The 16,834-nt window shown below is 47.1% G+C and overlaps 1 protein-coding gene across 8 annotated transcripts; it reads left to right on the top strand.

The window, feature by feature from the left end:
• Positions 1 to 6: 6 nt before the first annotated feature.
• LOC105074099 (ribosome binding factor A) lies at positions 7 to 16,703 on the top strand. 8 transcript variants are annotated; one of them, XM_074355459.1, is made up of 9 exons: positions 7 to 267; positions 4,707 to 4,780; positions 5,667 to 5,796; positions 6,202 to 6,266; positions 8,295 to 8,679; positions 9,472 to 9,643; positions 10,994 to 11,172; positions 12,351 to 12,447; positions 16,233 to 16,703. In XM_074355459.1, the coding sequence occupies exons 5-9, from the start codon at positions 8,298 to 8,300 to the stop codon at positions 16,387 to 16,389; spliced, it is 987 nt and encodes a 328-aa protein (XP_074211560.1). In that variant the 5' UTR covers positions 7 to 267; positions 4,707 to 4,780; positions 5,667 to 5,796; positions 6,202 to 6,266; positions 8,295 to 8,297; the 3' UTR covers positions 16,390 to 16,703. The 8 variants fall into 8 exon arrangements, with proteins under 8 accessions (XP_074211560.1, XP_074211557.1, XP_074211558.1 ...); XM_074355456.1 differs by lacking the exon at positions 5,667 to 5,796; XM_074355458.1 differs by lacking the exon at positions 7 to 267 and having other exon boundaries at positions 4,595 to 4,780.
• Positions 16,704 to 16,834: the final 131 nt, after the last annotated feature.

Below are 16,834 nucleotides of genomic sequence, written 5' to 3' on the forward strand. Positions count from 1 at the left end.
CCGCGGCTGGACGTCTGCGGTGCGAGCGGCGGCGGGGCTGCGCCGCCTCAGAACTGCTCCCCGATCGGTGCCCCGGGACCCGGGGTGGGGGTGGGCAGGAGGGTACCGGTAAGACTCAGATGCCCACAAATAGTGTATTGAAATTAGTATTTTTAAACGTGTTTTGTTGTGGTAAAGCTCCCACGTGAACGGTCCAGCTCGGTGCTCCCACGTGGTCGTGCTGCCGCCCGCGCTCCAGGTGGTTCTTCCGTGGGAAGCTTTGTCGAGGTACGTTCACATACCGTGAAGTGACTCACCCGTTACAGTGAGGTAGTTTCTCACAGAGTCGTGGAACCAACGCCACAGTCCGATTGTAGAAGACTTTCATAGCCCCCAAACCCCCTGCTTATAAGCGTTCAGCCCCGTTTCCCTCCATCCTTTGGCGCTGGCAACCCCCGCCTATGCCAGACACTTTAAGTCCTCTGTTCCCGACCTCCCACTGAGCATGCTCTTCTCGGGGCTCACCTGCACTGTAGACTCATCAGTACAGTTGACCTGGGACAACGGGGTTTGATCGATGCAGCCACTTACACGGGGACCACGTGGCCTGCAGGTGGTAGAGTCTACAGGAGGGAACGGGAATATGAAGGCCCACTGTAAAATTGTGCGTGGATTTTGAGTGCGTGGAGGGTCATTGTTCAAGGATCAACTGTACTTAGTTCCTTTTTATTGGTCACTAATATTCTATTATGTGGATATACTGCATTTTATCTGTCCATCAGTTGACTAACATTAGGGTTGTTTCCACCTTTTGGCTATCATTAATAATGCTGCTATGAACATTTATGTACAAGTTTTTGTATAGATTCAAGTTTTCATTTCTCTTGGGTACATATACAGGTGGAATGGCAGAATCATACGGTAACTGTTTGACATTTTGAGGAATTGCCAAACTTTTCAGAAGTAGTACGATTCCGACAGCCATGTAGTGGGGTTGAATTTCTCCACTTCTTTGCCTACACTTATTTGTTGTCTTTTTAAAAAGATATCCTGGTAGGTGTGAAGTGATGTCTTATGATTTTTGACTTGCATTTCCCTAATGGCTAGTGATACAGAGCTTTTAATGTCCTTATTGGCCATTTGGAAAATGTCTGTTCAGTTCCTTGGCCACTTAAAAATGAATTAGTTGTCTTTTTATTTGTGAGTTGTAAGAGTTCTTTATTTTTCTGGATAGAAATCCATCATCAAATACATGATATGAAATATTTCCTCCAGTTTTGTGGACTGACTTCTTATTTTTTATTGATAATCATTTCAGCATAAAACTTTTAAATTTTGATTGAATCCCATGTATCTTTTTCCTTGTGTTGTTTGTGCTTTTGGTGTCATATCTAAGAATCATTGCCTGACTCAGAGTCATGAATATTTACTCCTGTTTTCTTCTAAGGGTTTTATAGTTTTAACTCTTACTTTTAGATCTATGATAATTTCAAGTTAATTTTTGTGTATGGTGTTTGGTAGGTGTCCGACTTTATTCTTTTGTATGTGGTTATCCAGATGCCCCAGCACTACTTATTGGAAAGATTATTCTTTCCTTATCAAATTGCTTTGGCACCCTTGTTGAAAATCAATTGACTTCATTTTCTCCTCTTTTTTGTACATATGTATTTAAAACTGGTTACGTGTTGGATTTATAAGAAAATCAACTTAATTTAAATATAAGCATTTATTTCTGTAGTCTCAACTTTATCCCACTGATCTGTAAGTCTAGCCTTATGTTTATACCACCCTGTCTTGATTAGTAGCTTTGTAGTAAGTTTTGAAATCAGTTAGTCTGAATCCTCTGACTTTGAGTTCAGAAAAGGCTTCCCTATGGATGTGATACTTAAATGGGGACCTGCAAGATGAGTGAGAACTTGGGGAAGAGCTGGGGTCGAGTCCTGGCAGCGTGGGAACAAGTCCAGGGCTAAGAGTGTGGCAGTTTGGGACAATTTGCAGTGGAAATGAGCATATGAGGGGTTTGCAGGATGGACAGGCCGGAAAATGGGGCCTCTGAGGCTGTACTCAGTTAGGATTTCAGACTTCACCACATGCATGAGACAAGCTGCTGAGGCCTTCACGCTGGGGGTTAACAGGTCAGATTTAACCCCTTCGAGCCCCTAGGCTGCCATGGACAGGAGAGGATTGCAGAGGGAGTGTGTAGAGAGAGGGGAGTTGGGAGATTAGCACCAGAGTAAGAAAAGCTGCTGCGTGAGCTCTGCAGAGAGGTCTGGGCTGGAGATGAACACTGGAGAGCTGTTTGGGTCGGTAGTGCCGTTTAGTCTGCTTGAAAGACAATAATAAGACCAGAGGTTTCCCCAGATAATATTTTTGACTAGGTAAGTAAACACAGGGTTGATTTTTAATTTATTTAGGGGAAAAACGAGTAAGTAACAACATAGGTGGTGTATGACTATGAAAAGTTGATGCAGAAAAAATGTGGGGCATGAGAGGATGGCTGTGTCGCACATCTCAGTCGAATCCCTGGGACACACCCCATCAATCGAGGGTCCTTGGCTTCACACAGGAGAGAATTCAAGAGTGAGCCACAGTAGACCAAAGGTGGATTTTGTTCAAAGAAATACACGCTCCATAGACGGAGTGCAGGCTGTCTCAGAAGAAAGAAAGAAGAAAGACCTAGGAGATACACGTTCCATAGGCACAATGCAGGTCATCTTACTCAGAAGGGAGAGCACGGGGTTGGCTAGGAAAAATGAGATCGGTGAGGAATTGTGGGGGTTGTTAGCTTTTATGCGCTTGGTAACTTCATATGCTAACAAGTGGGGGGATTATTCTAGTTACTTTGGGGAAGGGGCTGGGATTCCCAGGAATTGGGCCATCACCCACTTTCTGACTTTGTATGGTCAGCCTTGAAACTGCTGTGGCACCTATGGGAGTGCCATTTAGCAGCTACTGTATTTCAAGAAGCCTATGTTGAAGCTCAAGGCCTACTGGGGGTTGAGTCTTCCACTATCTTGGTGCTAATGGCTGTGTCATTCTTTAATGGCTATACCCTGCCCCCTTCCCTACTGCCTCAAAATGACTGAATTTGTAACACGTGCACCCAGAACAGAAGAGAGACAAAGTGGGGGAGTGAACCCTTGGGGGGTGACTTAGAGCATGGTGGGGCAGTGCCACTGTCCTACAGGGAGGGCCTGTGTCACCTACCTCCCACCTTCCCAGACAAAAGCAGTCCTGACCTCAGGGTGAGACTTGCTTTTTACCAGGTGCCAGCATGGAGACCCTGCCCACCAGTGTAGTCCCCCACACCTTCCCCCACCCCCTTGACTTAAAACAATAAAACAGCCAATTGTTTTATAAGCAAAATGGGTTTATTCGAGAACAGCAAAAAGTTGCAATGTAGGACATGCCATCTATGGCAAACCACTGGCAAGTCCAGAGAACAGAGGAGAAACTTCAGAGAGGGCAAGGGGGCTTTGGGAGAGTACTGGCTCCCCACAGGCCGGCTGTTGCCTGACGGAGGAATTCCTCCTTCCATTACTGAGTTGATAGTAATGTTGCCAGTGGATGCAACCGGTGTTCCAGGTTCTTGTCCCGTCCCAGAAAGAATTCAGAGACAAGACGTAGCGGTTAAAAAAGTAGAGTGAGGTTTTATTAAAGGATGGATAATACACTCTCAAGGGGAGAGCGGGCAGGCTCAGGTGACGCTGCCCTCAGTTTCTTTGGCAAGGTAGTTACATAGGGTGTAAAAATGAATGGGTGGAATATTCATTGTGGAGGGAAGGGCTTGGGGTCGTATTTCCTGATTATCATCCCAACTCCACTTTCCCAAAGGGAGGAGGGATTTTTGTCCTTTTTTAGTCTGGATCAGAAGTGTCATGGCGTCGGTGCATGATGGGGACTTCTGATCTGCAAGGCTAATTTTATTGAAATGAGGGAATAATGTGCAAAAGGTTACATTTGGACACTGAAAATTCCAGCCTTTTTTTCGCCTTTATTTGTTGGTCTCCAGGCCAAAAGGTGTGGCCGCCTATCAGCCCAAATGTTCCTGCTTTTCTTTCTCTGCCCAAGGGACCCCTGGTGCTTACATGATGTATGGTTTCCAGTATTTGGCTTGTGCCCCTCCTTTCTGCCCAATTCCTGCCATTTGGTCTGTGTCCCCCTTTCTCTGCTCATAACTAGCTATCTGCCTACCTAACAGTAAGGGTGGGCCTCCAGTGGAGGCAGAGGGGGCAGGTGAGACCTTCCCCTTCTGGCCACAGATCCATCTTTTTTTTCTAACCTGTTATTTTTTGAATTATAGTATAGTCGATTTACAATGTCGTGTTAGTTTCTGGTGTACAGCATGGTGACTCAGTTATACATATATACACTCCTCATTCCCTCTTAAATGAGGTTTCTGTTTGTTTTTTTCACCCCCACACTGAGGCTGAGGCCAGCAACCTTCCCCACCACCCAGGTCCCCAAGTCCACCACCCAGCTCGGCTCTGAGAGAGGCTCCGTCCGCAGTCCTGCAGAGCAGCGGGGGGTGGGCCGGCAGGCGGGGCCTGGTCCCGCAGGCGGGGCTCGCAGAGGCTGCTGGGGCTGGGGGCATGGCTGGGGTGTGGCCTGGCAGGGGGCGTGGCCGCGCCCTTTGACCTCCCGCCTTCCTGGTCAGGTTCGTGCCTGGGAGGCTGGGTCAGGTCCTTAAATCTTGAGTCTTTTTAAAAAGGTCAATGTGTCCCTAGGATGTTGCTTTGTGGGCGGGAGACTGGACCTCTGCCGCGTGGGTGTGACTGACCTCCGGCCTTACCTGGGACAGGTGGGTAGCATCAGAATTCTGAAAGTCATGTGGGCCTGCAGGGCACGATCCTAAAGGATTTAACAAGGAAAGTCCAGTGTTACTATTTATACCTGCCTTGTTGAAGAGAAGACTTAAGGCGGCTTCAGAGACTGCCAGAACCTAAAGGTATTCACTCTTTTTCTAAGCTTCAGGCAGTGGCAGATTAAGCTTTAAATGGATAAGATTCAGGTACCAACATTAGATTTTATAGTTTATGGTTTAATCTCTTATATGAACGCAATTTTTTTAATTGACACCTGGTGCCTGGAGAAACCTCACATAAAGGGTGTAAACAGTGCAGTTTTCATTAATCCCAAAGCAGCAAACCCATCCTCACGGGCACGCCCTTTGGTGTATCTTTATCTTTTAGGTGGCCTCATGTAGTCATGAGTGCTTAGGTCACTTCCATCAAGTCCAGAATGTCATGCTGAGGGTGATAAGTGATCAGAGGGGCTAAACATGGCATCATCTACCTCCTGTAAAGGAGGAATCTTTTTTCCAGGTTGTTTTTTGAGCCTCTTTGGCACAGAATCTGTACAGGGATCTGTAGATGACAGAGGACAAGCAGCTTTGGTTTTATACTCACGAAGAGGCAGAGGGCTACTGTGGGCGGCGAAACTTCAGAAGGTGTTGGAGGACAAGAGGACAGGGTGGCAGGGGGACTTGGCAGGATGATGTGGGAGTGTTGGGCTCACCTGTCAAATATTAAGAGAGGAACTGTCATGAGGAAATAGGATTTTAAGAAGTTTTATTGCATTGTATGAATTCAGCCTCCCTCTTTGGTGTAAGCTTGTTTCTAGACACTTGGGTAAATATCTAAATTGTTGTTCAGATTTAAACGTTAATAACTCCTGTTCGCTGAAAGCTTGCAGTTGGCGCTCCAGGCCCTGCAGGTTCCCTTCTACCGTCAGGGCCGCCGGGCACGGCTGTCTGCCTCCCTCCCCTTGTGCTGGAAGAGAGCGAGTTTCCGAGGGAAGCGCCGCCTGCAGAGCAGCGTGAGGCCAGCGCCAGCTCCTCCTTTGCACCTGGCCCCGCTTTGTCCTCTTTCCTGCCCTCTCCCCACCTTTTTTGTCTCTTTCTCTCTGTCCCCAAAACCAAACATTTGTATTGATTGCATTTGGTTTTTGTTTCTCGTTTTTGCTTTTTAAGTTGAAAATATTTTCTTTACTCCCCACTCCCTTGCCTGCCCTCACTTCTGCGAACTGAATTAGCTCTTGTGTACTTGTGTTATCTCCTCGCTCCTCCTGCCCCGCCGCCTCAGGGCCAGGTCAGGGTCTGCATGCCTCCCTCCTCACCTCACCCTCCTGAGTACTGCACAGGCGTCGGTCTTATTTGCCTTTGAAGGAAGAAGTTGGAAGTTCATTCTCCTTTACTTTTCTTTCTGGGTATCGATTTTACAGGGGCTTTACAAGAAAAAAATCCTGACTTTATAGCCTTGGATCTGTTGAAGGCGATTTCAACAAAGGTAATATGAGTTTTTTTTTTTAATTAAGCAATCATTTTGCAAGGAGGAAGCTGACTTTTAATTTATGTTTAGCTGTTCAAATTAAACAGCATGAGGAGAATGCACATAGCATTTGGAAAAGGTACATGTCTGAACTATCACTCTGTTAACAAAAACAGCTGTGAAATTTTTTTTAATTTAAAAATTTTTTATTTCTTTTTTTGCCGGGGGAAGTATTTATTTATTTAGTTAGTCTTTCAGTGTAGGTACTGGGGATTAAACCCAGGGCCTTATGCATGCTAAGCGTGCTATCTACCACTTGAGTTATACCCTCCCCCTCAAAAGCTGTAAAATTTTTGATTTTTCCAAATTTCACACGTGGGTTTATCCTCTGACTTGGACAAACTGCCAGTGTCTAATAACACACCCAGTAATACTTTGTGGCATGTTCCTTTGTTGTCAGAATGTTCCCAGCCTAACCATCACGTTAATGCTGTCCATCCATGGACACCTGCAGAGACATGTCCACTGAGCTCTCTTTTCACAGAAATTAGGGGAGGAAAAGGCAATGTGACCTTAGGCTGCAATTATAAAACACTACCTGTTATCACTCAAGCTTCACCAAGAACCCAGGAAGGCTGGGGACCTCTGATCAGCCACAGAGCTGTGCCAGAGCCAAAGTCCTCATCTTTCGACCCTCCCACCACTGAGCACTGGGCTCAGCCCCAGCAGTCCACTGGGCTCAGGCTCCCTTCTCAGGAAGTTGTTGATGGTTGGTCCCCCTTCCTGTCTCAAGCTCCTTTGCTGGATTCTTGGCTGTGACTGGAGATGGTCAGGGTCTATGCCAGAGCAGAAGACAGAGACCAAGGATGGAGTGATCTCCTGAATCTTCCCGGTGCTCCCATCCCTGCTACACCCACTTCTCCCACCTGGGACTCTCCACCCTCTTCACAGTTGGAACAGCCATGACTCACTTGGAGGGTCTTGGATCTTTTCCACATACAACCACGGACAGGAACGGTGTAATCAGTGTGTGTCCTTGCTCTGTAACCAGTATTAAAGCAGTCAGAAATTGAGCCTCCTCTCTGGAAAAATAAGATCTTATTTGGAATGAAGCTCTTTTAATCTTTTATTCAATGTCCAAAACGTAAACACAAATTGTTTTTTAGCCAATTATGCTCTGAGCTTTGAACATATTTTAAACATTTCCAGCTAAGTTCATGACCCAAAGATAAAATGCATTCATTAGCCTCAACTCTTGAAAAGCAACCGGTTTTCTTTTTGGAGGAAAGCTATAAAATGTTAAAAATATCTTATTTTTAATTTGGAACAAGGAACATAAAACATTATTTAATCATTTGACAGACAATAACAAATGTCTTTTACTTTCACAGTAAAAAATGGTCAGTTTTATTTTAGTGGCTGAAAAGAACAAACATCTGTTATCTCCTAGGTCTTCAAGCCAGGAATCCAGATGTGGCTTCCCTGGGTGGTTCTGGCTCAGGGTCTTAGGAAACTTTAGTTAAGGCATTGGCCAGGGCCACGGTCATTGCAGGGCTCACCAGGCCGTTAGCTGGCCTCTGAGTTTTACTTCTCACTCACTTGGGCCTGGGCACAGGGCTGCACCCCAGCTTGGCACTGGGCTGCCCTAGGAGAGGGGACAGTGGGAGAGGGCAGTGAACTCCCTCGCTCCACTGTGTTCCCTTCACTAGACGCAGACTCCAGGGTGGGGGGGTCACACAAAGGCATGAGGACCTGAGTGGGGCTGGGAGGCTTCCCTCCCCCGCCCCCCTCACACACACACACACACCCCCGCCGCAGGGCAGAAGTAAGGACCCAGGTGAGGTAGGGAGGAAAGTGGGCACGGTGCCAACATTGGTACCCGCAGAGCTCTGGGTCTGTTGTGTTCAGTTTTTATGGGAATGTATCCAGGAAGTAAAGTGAATTTGCCCTGTTGCCATTTAGAAAATCTAAAGAGTGATAGAATAACGTAGCGGTTATTCTCATGAAGACTCTTTGACAGCAGACACCGCTTTCAACTTTCTGCAGGCCATGGGCGATCAGGACCTACCTGGAGTTTTGGTGTCTGGGTTTAAAGGACCGCATGGTATATGTGAAGATCACGTGAGAGATCTGCAGAAACACTTTCACCTCATCACCATGGAAGAATTTTTGGAGAATAAAACACAACTAGCTCCGAAGATCCGCGCTGTGTTCGTCTGGGGCGGGAGGCCAGCTGTTGACCGGGAGCTCCTGCGTAGCCTGCCCTCCCTGAGGATCGTTGCCAGCGCGGGGGCCGGGCTGGACCACCTGGACCTGGCGCTCATTGCCAGCTCTGGCGTGAAGGTGGCCAGCACACCACATGCTGTTTCCAGCCCCACGGCAGACCTGGGGATGGCCTTGCTGCTGGCTGCAGCCCGGAGAGTAGTGGAAGGTAAGCAGCCATTGGAGATGCTGGTTTTCCGGAGATCAGGTGACATGTTCAATGCCACGCATGGTACAATTTTATCTTCTGGCTCTGAGTTCCTCATACTGCCCTGCGGATCGGAGCCACTCTTAGTGGATTATAGCCCCCTCAGTGCCAAGCTCAGTGTCTGGGGCACGTGGCCTCTGTCTGATGCCCTGTTTCTCCCCACCGAGCTCCACTCACTACGCAGCAGTGGGTAACTGTGTGCATGAAGTAACTTCAGCACCACTGTGAAAAGGCCCCTGGGGTGATTCATTGGCCACTCAGCATGCCACGCTACCGGGGTGGAGGCCTACAAGCGAGTGGCGGAATCCCACCTCTCCACACACTGGACATCATCGCTGGGAGCATCTCCAGGAAGGCAGCAAAGTGATGCAGTGCTTCACACTGTCCTGACGGAGCCCCGGGGTGAAGCGGCTTGAGGAAGGAGGCAGCGGGAACCAGGCCAGTGCTGTTCCCGCTGCTGCTGGTTCACACTTGCACAGTCACACATGCACACACACACACACAGTCACATGCTCAGACATGCAAACATACACATGCACACACACTCACACATACACAGACACACACACACTGCAAAACCAAATTTTTACCAAAAATCCTCCCTGAATGCGAAAGAAGTTGTTATTTTAAAGCCTTCCACCAGGAGGCTCTGGTTTGTTACATCACTGCCCCGATGTCACAGGGCGGGTTGTGGGGTTTCCGTGTGTGCTGTGCACACTGCCCACTGCCCAATCTGCACCTTTTTAATTTCAGGTCATCAGTTGGCTGTTTCACCAGATACGGAGAAATTTTCTATAAACTGGATGGGTCAGGGAGTGACCGGGGCCACTCTGGGAATTATCGGCATGGGCAGCATCGGCTATAAGATTGCCCAGAGGGCCAGAGCGTTTGAAATGAAGATTTTGTACCACAATAGGAAACGGAGGTAAAATTCAGAAAATGGACTTGAAATTAACGAGCAGCACTTACACCATCCCTGCCTTAAACACGGCTTAGAGGTATTATGCCTCCACTTTTCATACACTTCCCCTGTTCTTTCTCTCCAAAGAGTAGGACTGATGATCAAGGCACTGTGGTTTTTTATGATTACCTTGAAAAAATTTCACCAGAAAGAAAAGAGATTTTTGGCTCACCTACAATTGTGCTTTTTTATTTGTAAAGTGATTTTTTGCTCTTGGGAGATGCTGTCCACACTCTACTACACACAACACACTGAGGTGTCCGCTCCCCCCCCCCATGGTACTCAGGCTGAGGCCCCCTTCCGCTGGCACTGCCAGCAGCACTCAGCCCAACACCTGGTCCTGTTGATTCCATCCAAACAACGACTCTCAAACCTCCTGTTCTCTCTCACTTCACCGTCGCCACCCATCACACCTCAGGCCCCGTCCTTCCTCACTTGAAACACACACCCACTCCCAGACTTCCAGCCCCATCTGCAGACCAGCCAGAGGATGGCATGGTTCACAGCCTTTCAGTGGCTTCTGTTGCCGTAGTGTAGATTTCCATTCATGGAGGCGTGGTGAGCTGGGAGGCTGTCTCCCTTACAGTCACTGTGTTTGCTCAGTGGACAGTGGAGAGACTCGGGTAGTTGTCACAGCTCTCAGTGCGAGGAAGGCAGACGCAGCGGCCAGGGCTCTAGGTGTGTGATGTGGGCGGGGCATTCACAGCGGCCAGCACATGGCCGTTCCTTGTTCCTCCAGGCCATCCCCTGGCCAAGACATGTTAGGAGAGAATTCATATAGTTTTATATTCCTTATCTGGAGGGCAGTAGTGGCTACCAGGGATACTGTGACCTCCTGGAGCTTGGAATTTCTGTTAAATAATCAGCTTTCTGGTGTGGCCAGAGCAGGAGGTAAGATTGGACCCAGAATAAAGCACACAATCCTGCCAGCACTGGACCCTTGGATCCGTCCTCTCTGTTGAGCAGACGGCACTCCTAGGCCCTCTCCTGTTTCTCTGTTTTTTCTGGAAACTTTGATGTGTTTGCCCACATTCAGCAATACTTGACATCATTGAAAGCATGTCTGACACACAAGTGGGCTTGTAGCAGACCCTGGGGGTTCACAGATGAGCGACAGGAAGCTCATGACCTCAGGGGGCTCTCAGACTGGGGTGAAGCCACGCAGATGCTGAGGTCTCACCTTGGAGAACCCAGAGGCGTCCACAGGGTATCTTGGGTGACCCCTGTCCTCTGGGCCCTCAGAAACTCCTCCTGGGGCAACTTGATGAATTTCTAACTGGAGAATGTGGTTTTTCTTCCTTATTCTCTTAATAGGAAATTGGAGGAGGAGGGAGCTGTTGGGGCCACTTACTGTGCGAGGCTGGATGACCTGCTTCAGTGGTCAGACTTTGTGATGCTGGCTGTGAGCCTGACACCCCAGACCCAGGGGCTGGTTGGGAGGCGGGAGCTGAGTCTGATGAAGCCCAGCGCCACTCTCATCAACATCGGCAGAGGTACCTGCCCCCTGCTGTGTGCTGAGGACCCTGCAGGAGAACCCCCCCCCAATACCCCTCATCATTTCCAGTCAGCCGTTCCCCTGCATGGCCTGAAGGGTCCACGTAGACTGGGGGGTGTTGAGTTAAAGGGATTTTACTTTCTATTTAGGGATATTTCTGATTTTTATCTCCACATCCTTTTGAACCTCAAGTTAGCAACAGAGGGTAACATTCCACTGTGGCAGGTCTCACATCCAAGTTTGGATGTCTTCTTGTGGGGGGCATCACAGTTTGATCTCCCAGGTAATTAAGCAGAATTTATGGGGATGAATTTTCTGAGCCTTCACTTTATTATTTGGTCATTTGACACTGGTGTAGAGCTTTGTGCATGTGTGCAGGAGGCAGTAGGCCCTGTGCTATAACCAGCGTTGGTGGGTTGCTGTGGCATCTATAAGAAGACAGGCAGAGCCCTCGACACACATGGGAGGGTTTGTGCTGACATCAGACATGCAGGCGGTTTGCCTTTGGGGGTCTCGGGCTGGAGCACCTGGCATGACCAACAATAGGTGACAACATCCACCTGTGTCTCTCATCTGTAAAACAAGGAGAGGAATGCTTGCCGTGGGTGCTCCCTGTCCTGCCAGGTGGGCGGCCGCTCACAGCCTGTCAGCTGGAAGTAGGCTCCTCGTAGGTCTCTGCTGGAAGGAGAGTGTCTCCTTCTCAGCTGCTGCTGCTCACCCTGATGTCTTGTATTTGAAATGCAGTTGTGGATCGTGTTTGTGACTGTTCCAGTTTTTAATGTGTATTTAAAACTACACATTCCTTAGCTGGGACCCTTTGGTGGTTTGGGAGGTGGTGCAGTGCAGTGAGAAGGCCCAGGCTGGTGTCAGACAGACCTGGGCTCGGATCCGGGGGAATGTGGTAGGAAAGTGTGACTTTGGGGAGCTTGTAACCTGTGAGCCTCAGTTTTCTTATCTGTAAAATGAGTGTTTCCTTTTCCTGGGTAAGTGGACGATTCAGCAAGACAGTGTCTATGAAGGGCTGAGCCTCTCTGGGCATGTGGCAGGCGCTTGACAGGACAAAGTTCACGTGCTCTGTCAGACTTCTGATGAGATCAGGATGTGTCTGAACAGTAGCTCATGCGACCAGAGCATCCTTCCCGTGGTTCCTACAGAGGAGGTGTCTCATCCATCCAGGTCCGTTAGTGGATCAGGACGCCCTGGTGGAAGCCCTTCAGACCGGGGTCATTAAAGCGGCAGCGCTGGATGTGACGTCCCCCGAACCCCTACCCAGGTAAGGAAGCCGACAGTTGCAGTTCTCCGGCTCCAGGGGGCAGGTCTCAGAGTCACATGTTGTGATCGTGCAGGGTCTGGTGTTGTCCAGTTCTGCAGGTGTCAGGCGTCTGCCTCAACACCTCCATGGACAGGGTGCTTGGGGCCCTGGGGCCCAGATCGCAAGGATGGAGGCTGCACAGAACCGTCTTTTTCACGTCCTCCGGTTACCCACTGGCCCCAGTCTGCTCTATGGAGCATCGAAGGCCGACTTTGATCATTCTTCTACAGACCTGCATTATTTTAATCACTACATTTTATCTTGGTCTTTTTTTTTTTTTGAGGCTAAATATCTTCACATCCTTTACTTGTAGCCTGACTGATATCATTTACAGACACCTCATCATTATTACTGTGTTTCAGCACTTAGATTTTCAGGTCCTTTGAAAGTGTGCCCGTGAGACTGGCATCCAGGACCCGTGCTGTGGCTGGAGCCCTGGGGAGAGGGGGACAGAGCTGTGGCCACAGCCTGTATCTAGAGGGTCATTGCACCGTAGCTCATTGAGTTTTTAGTCAGCTAAAACTGGAATTGTTAGTCCCTCAATTGTTTTTAAGTGCATGTGTAGAATTTTACATTTACTTGTATTTAATTTCATTTGCTTGTGTGTTTTGACCCAGTGATCCAGCCTGTTGGGACATCTGGATCCGGCCACTCATTACACCAGCTGTTCTGACCTTTGATTCCCCCAACTTTGATTTCTATCCACTGAGCAAATTACTGTCAGCAGAATGCTTGACATTATAGCCAAATTTACTATCTAAGTGTATCAAGATTGACCATAGAACTTACAGACATTTCTGAGAAAAACAGCAATTTATTCAGAACAGAGTTTCTCATAATGTGGTCTGGAGACCCTTTCAGGGGGTCTGTGAAGTCAAAACTATTTTCTTTCTTTTCATTTTAAAGATCTAATTGGCTTTATTTAATAATTCATGAATCAGGCAGTACTCTAGCAGGTAGAGAGGAACTTACAAGTCAAAACTATTTTCATGATACTGTAAGATGTCACTTATTTCCACTCAAGTTTTGTCACAAGTGCACACTGGAGTCTTCTGGACACCCTGACAGCTAAGGGAATGTGCTCCTGTGCTGTATTAATTTTTTTTAGCATTTCTTATTGATTTATAATCATTTTACAATGTTGTGTCAAATTCCAGTTTTCTAATACAAAAAGTGTTGATAGATATACGAGAGCCACTAATCTACGATGAAAAAATAATCACGATATAAATTAAGAAGCATGACCATTTCTGACAGCCATCAACTTACTCAGACACCTAGAAGTCATGTGATCACCCCTGTTGCCTTTTACTCACATGTCACAGGGCAAATACCAGGGTCACATCCCGAAGTCTAGTTTATCCTAACAGGTGATGCACTCCCCATGTCCCACATGAAATCATTTCTGTGGCCAAGAGCTTTAGCAATTTTCTCAAGAATAACAATCTTTAGATATCTATATTAATTTCTAATCTCTGTACTTATCAGATATGTTTCAGGTTTCATCTTGGTTTTTCAGGGAGACATTCTGATTCTGCTTACTATGAAAAAAATTATTTAAAAAGTAGGAAATCTAGGGTTATATTAGTCACACTACATAAATATTCTTTGCTTTACAAAAGGATTCACTACAGATTATTTTCAAAAGAAAAAGTTTATTTGCCAATAGTGCCAGGAGTCCCCAAGATCACCTTCAGGCATAATGGTTTGCTAGAAAGGTGTGCAGAACTCAGAAAAGTTTTCATACTCACAATTAGCTTATTACGTGAAAAGACATAGTTTAAAATCAGCAAAAGCAGAAAACTGATAGGGTGGTGTCCAGGAGAACCAGGCCTGAACTTCCAGGTGTCCTCCCAGTGGAGCTGCGTGGGCAGCACTTACTGCCTCCAGCAATGATGAGTGACAACACATGTGAAGTATCTCCAACCAGGGACACTCACCCGAGCCTTGGGAGCAAGGGTCAGGTATGCAGGCATGGAGTGCCCACATTTCTGACACTGGCTTCTTAGTCTCTAGCTGCTGCAGAGGTCAAACTGGCTACAGGTGGACTAGAGCCTAGGCAAACCAAAACAGGCATTCACCACAAATTACACTGTAGTGTAAACTACCCAGCTCTGCCCAAGGCCCCAGGTATAAGAAGACACTCTTATCAGGCAGTATGTCTCCAGGGCTCCCAGGTTATCTCCCAGAGACCAAAGGCCAGCCTTATCTTGGAATGTGCAGGGTTCTAGAGCTCTAAGCCTGCCTGTAAATTAATTATTTACTACACAGGCCACCCCCTGGCCCTGGGCCTAGGCTGTCTTATGGCAAAATGATCATATTTCTTGGAACACCTACATTTACTACAGTATTTTTGTGACAGATGCAGCAATAATATCAGTATGCCTGACATTCAGAGCAGCCAATGTGGAGCAGGGATAGATTTAAAGAAACAACTAAACCATTGTGTTTTTGCGCTAGTTTGATTGTTCCCCACACCCCTTGATATACTACTATTTGTACCTTATGATGAACTTGTGTAGCACTATTTAGTATATAAATTCGCTATTTAGCTAAATCCAGTTTTCCCTCAGGCCAGTCATTTCCCATTGGTTTAACATCCCAAGGAGGCTTTAACTCAGTCTCTCAGCACCACTGATCTTCAACATCAGTATTATCATATGCTGTACTTACAGGAGGCGTCTTACGAACAATTCCAGCATTGCACCGTATTGCAGCAAGGTCATGGCACAATTCGGTTTCATCACATGACAAATCAGTAGCAGTTACAGAAGTATTTGCTATGCCTTCTCAACAGAACTGTATCTAGCCTGTGTACCAGATGACATTACGGCCAGGTGTTGGTACAACTGGCCATGATTCAGCTCCTTTTGGGTTCCGAGTCAGGACAAAGCCAGTCACCCTGTCTCAGTTCACACACTTGTACTGAGACTGGTTTCCATCACATGCTGTTATAAAGTGGGTCCCACCTCCTTCATGTGGGGAGGACAAGTGTTGTTCAGAACAGTTCCTATCCCTAATTGTGCCCCAGGATGTGTCTTATTTCAGTCATTCCTGGAGGTGAGGGCAGGTGTAGTGCATTGATAGGAATTACAGGTGCCTCCAGAGAGCTTCCATAGGCTTGGGGGTTGTCCACAAGATTCCCAAAGGTGTGTCCCTTGAGCCTCAGTAGCTAGGTTGGAGGATGGCTGCTGCATGGCTACTTTGGCTTCTGTCTGTATTAAAATGCTAAAGAGCCCTCTTGGGCCAGGTGACAGCACTTCCCCAACCCTGGGTTTCAGTATCATCCGTCATTCTGAGTCTGCCACTTCACTGAAACTTCATTATCTTTCCAGGCTGACTCCCATCCTTGGCCTTCTTCCTGGACGGGATCTCCCTCTAATCTGCCAACTCTAATTAATCAGTCTTTTCCCTCTGAAGGCCACTCCCATTAAAGGCATATTCAGCTTGTCCCATGGGGCCTGTCTCCCCGAGGCCCTTTTGTCTTGTGGGTCAGTGTCGTTTAGTCCAGCAGGCATGTTATGCCACTGTGTACTAATGGCCTGGGTGCAGTTAGGGTATGTGTTTTACACCCAGAAATGTTGGGTCACCTGTACCAGGGTCAGATAAGCAGTGGTCACACCTAGGTGTAATCTAGACTTCGCTACAAGACCTTCACCATCTCAGGGTAGGGGTATGAAACCAGAATATGAAATTAAAGAGGCCAAACGATTCTGAATAGTCTTCCCAAATAATCTGCGTTTCAGAGATCACCCTTTGCTCAAGTTGAAGAACGTCACTCTGACACCTCACATTGGAAGTGCAACTCATCAAGCCAGACGACAGATGATGGAGAGTCTGGTTGAAAGCATCCTGGCTTCTCTCAATGGCCTTCCTATTCCTAATGAAGTGCTACTTGAATGATTTTTGTGGGCTGAGAAGTCAGTGGGATGAAAACATGGCAGAATAAATGGGAAAAGAACATGTACTTTATATATATTAGAGTCCCTTATATAGATTGGATTAATACTATTTCGATGAAAAACTTGAGGAATAGTAATAATTGTTACCACTTGTTGAGAGATTGCTAAATGCTTTCCTTCTTTTCATCCTCAAGGCAGCTGTATGAAGGAAGTTCTATTGTTATTCACGATGAAACTGAGCACAGAGAATTACTTCTGTAGAGCCCAAAAGTCTGCAAATACTTGATTCTGTATTAAAACCCTGTGGATTTTCCAGTGAGCTATGTTGCTATAAATCCTGTTAAATTCCGATCTTTTACTGGATTACATAGTCCGCTAGTACCCTAATCACTATTTGTTTCTATCATTAAAAAAAAAAAAAAAAGATTTTTGTGCACCTTCGATGT

This window comes from Camelus bactrianus, chromosome 30, assembly GCF_048773025.1.
Source record: "Camelus bactrianus isolate YW-2024 breed Bactrian camel chromosome 30, ASM4877302v1, whole genome shotgun sequence".
Classification (NCBI taxonomy): Eukaryota; Metazoa; Chordata; class Mammalia; order Artiodactyla; family Camelidae; genus Camelus; species Camelus bactrianus.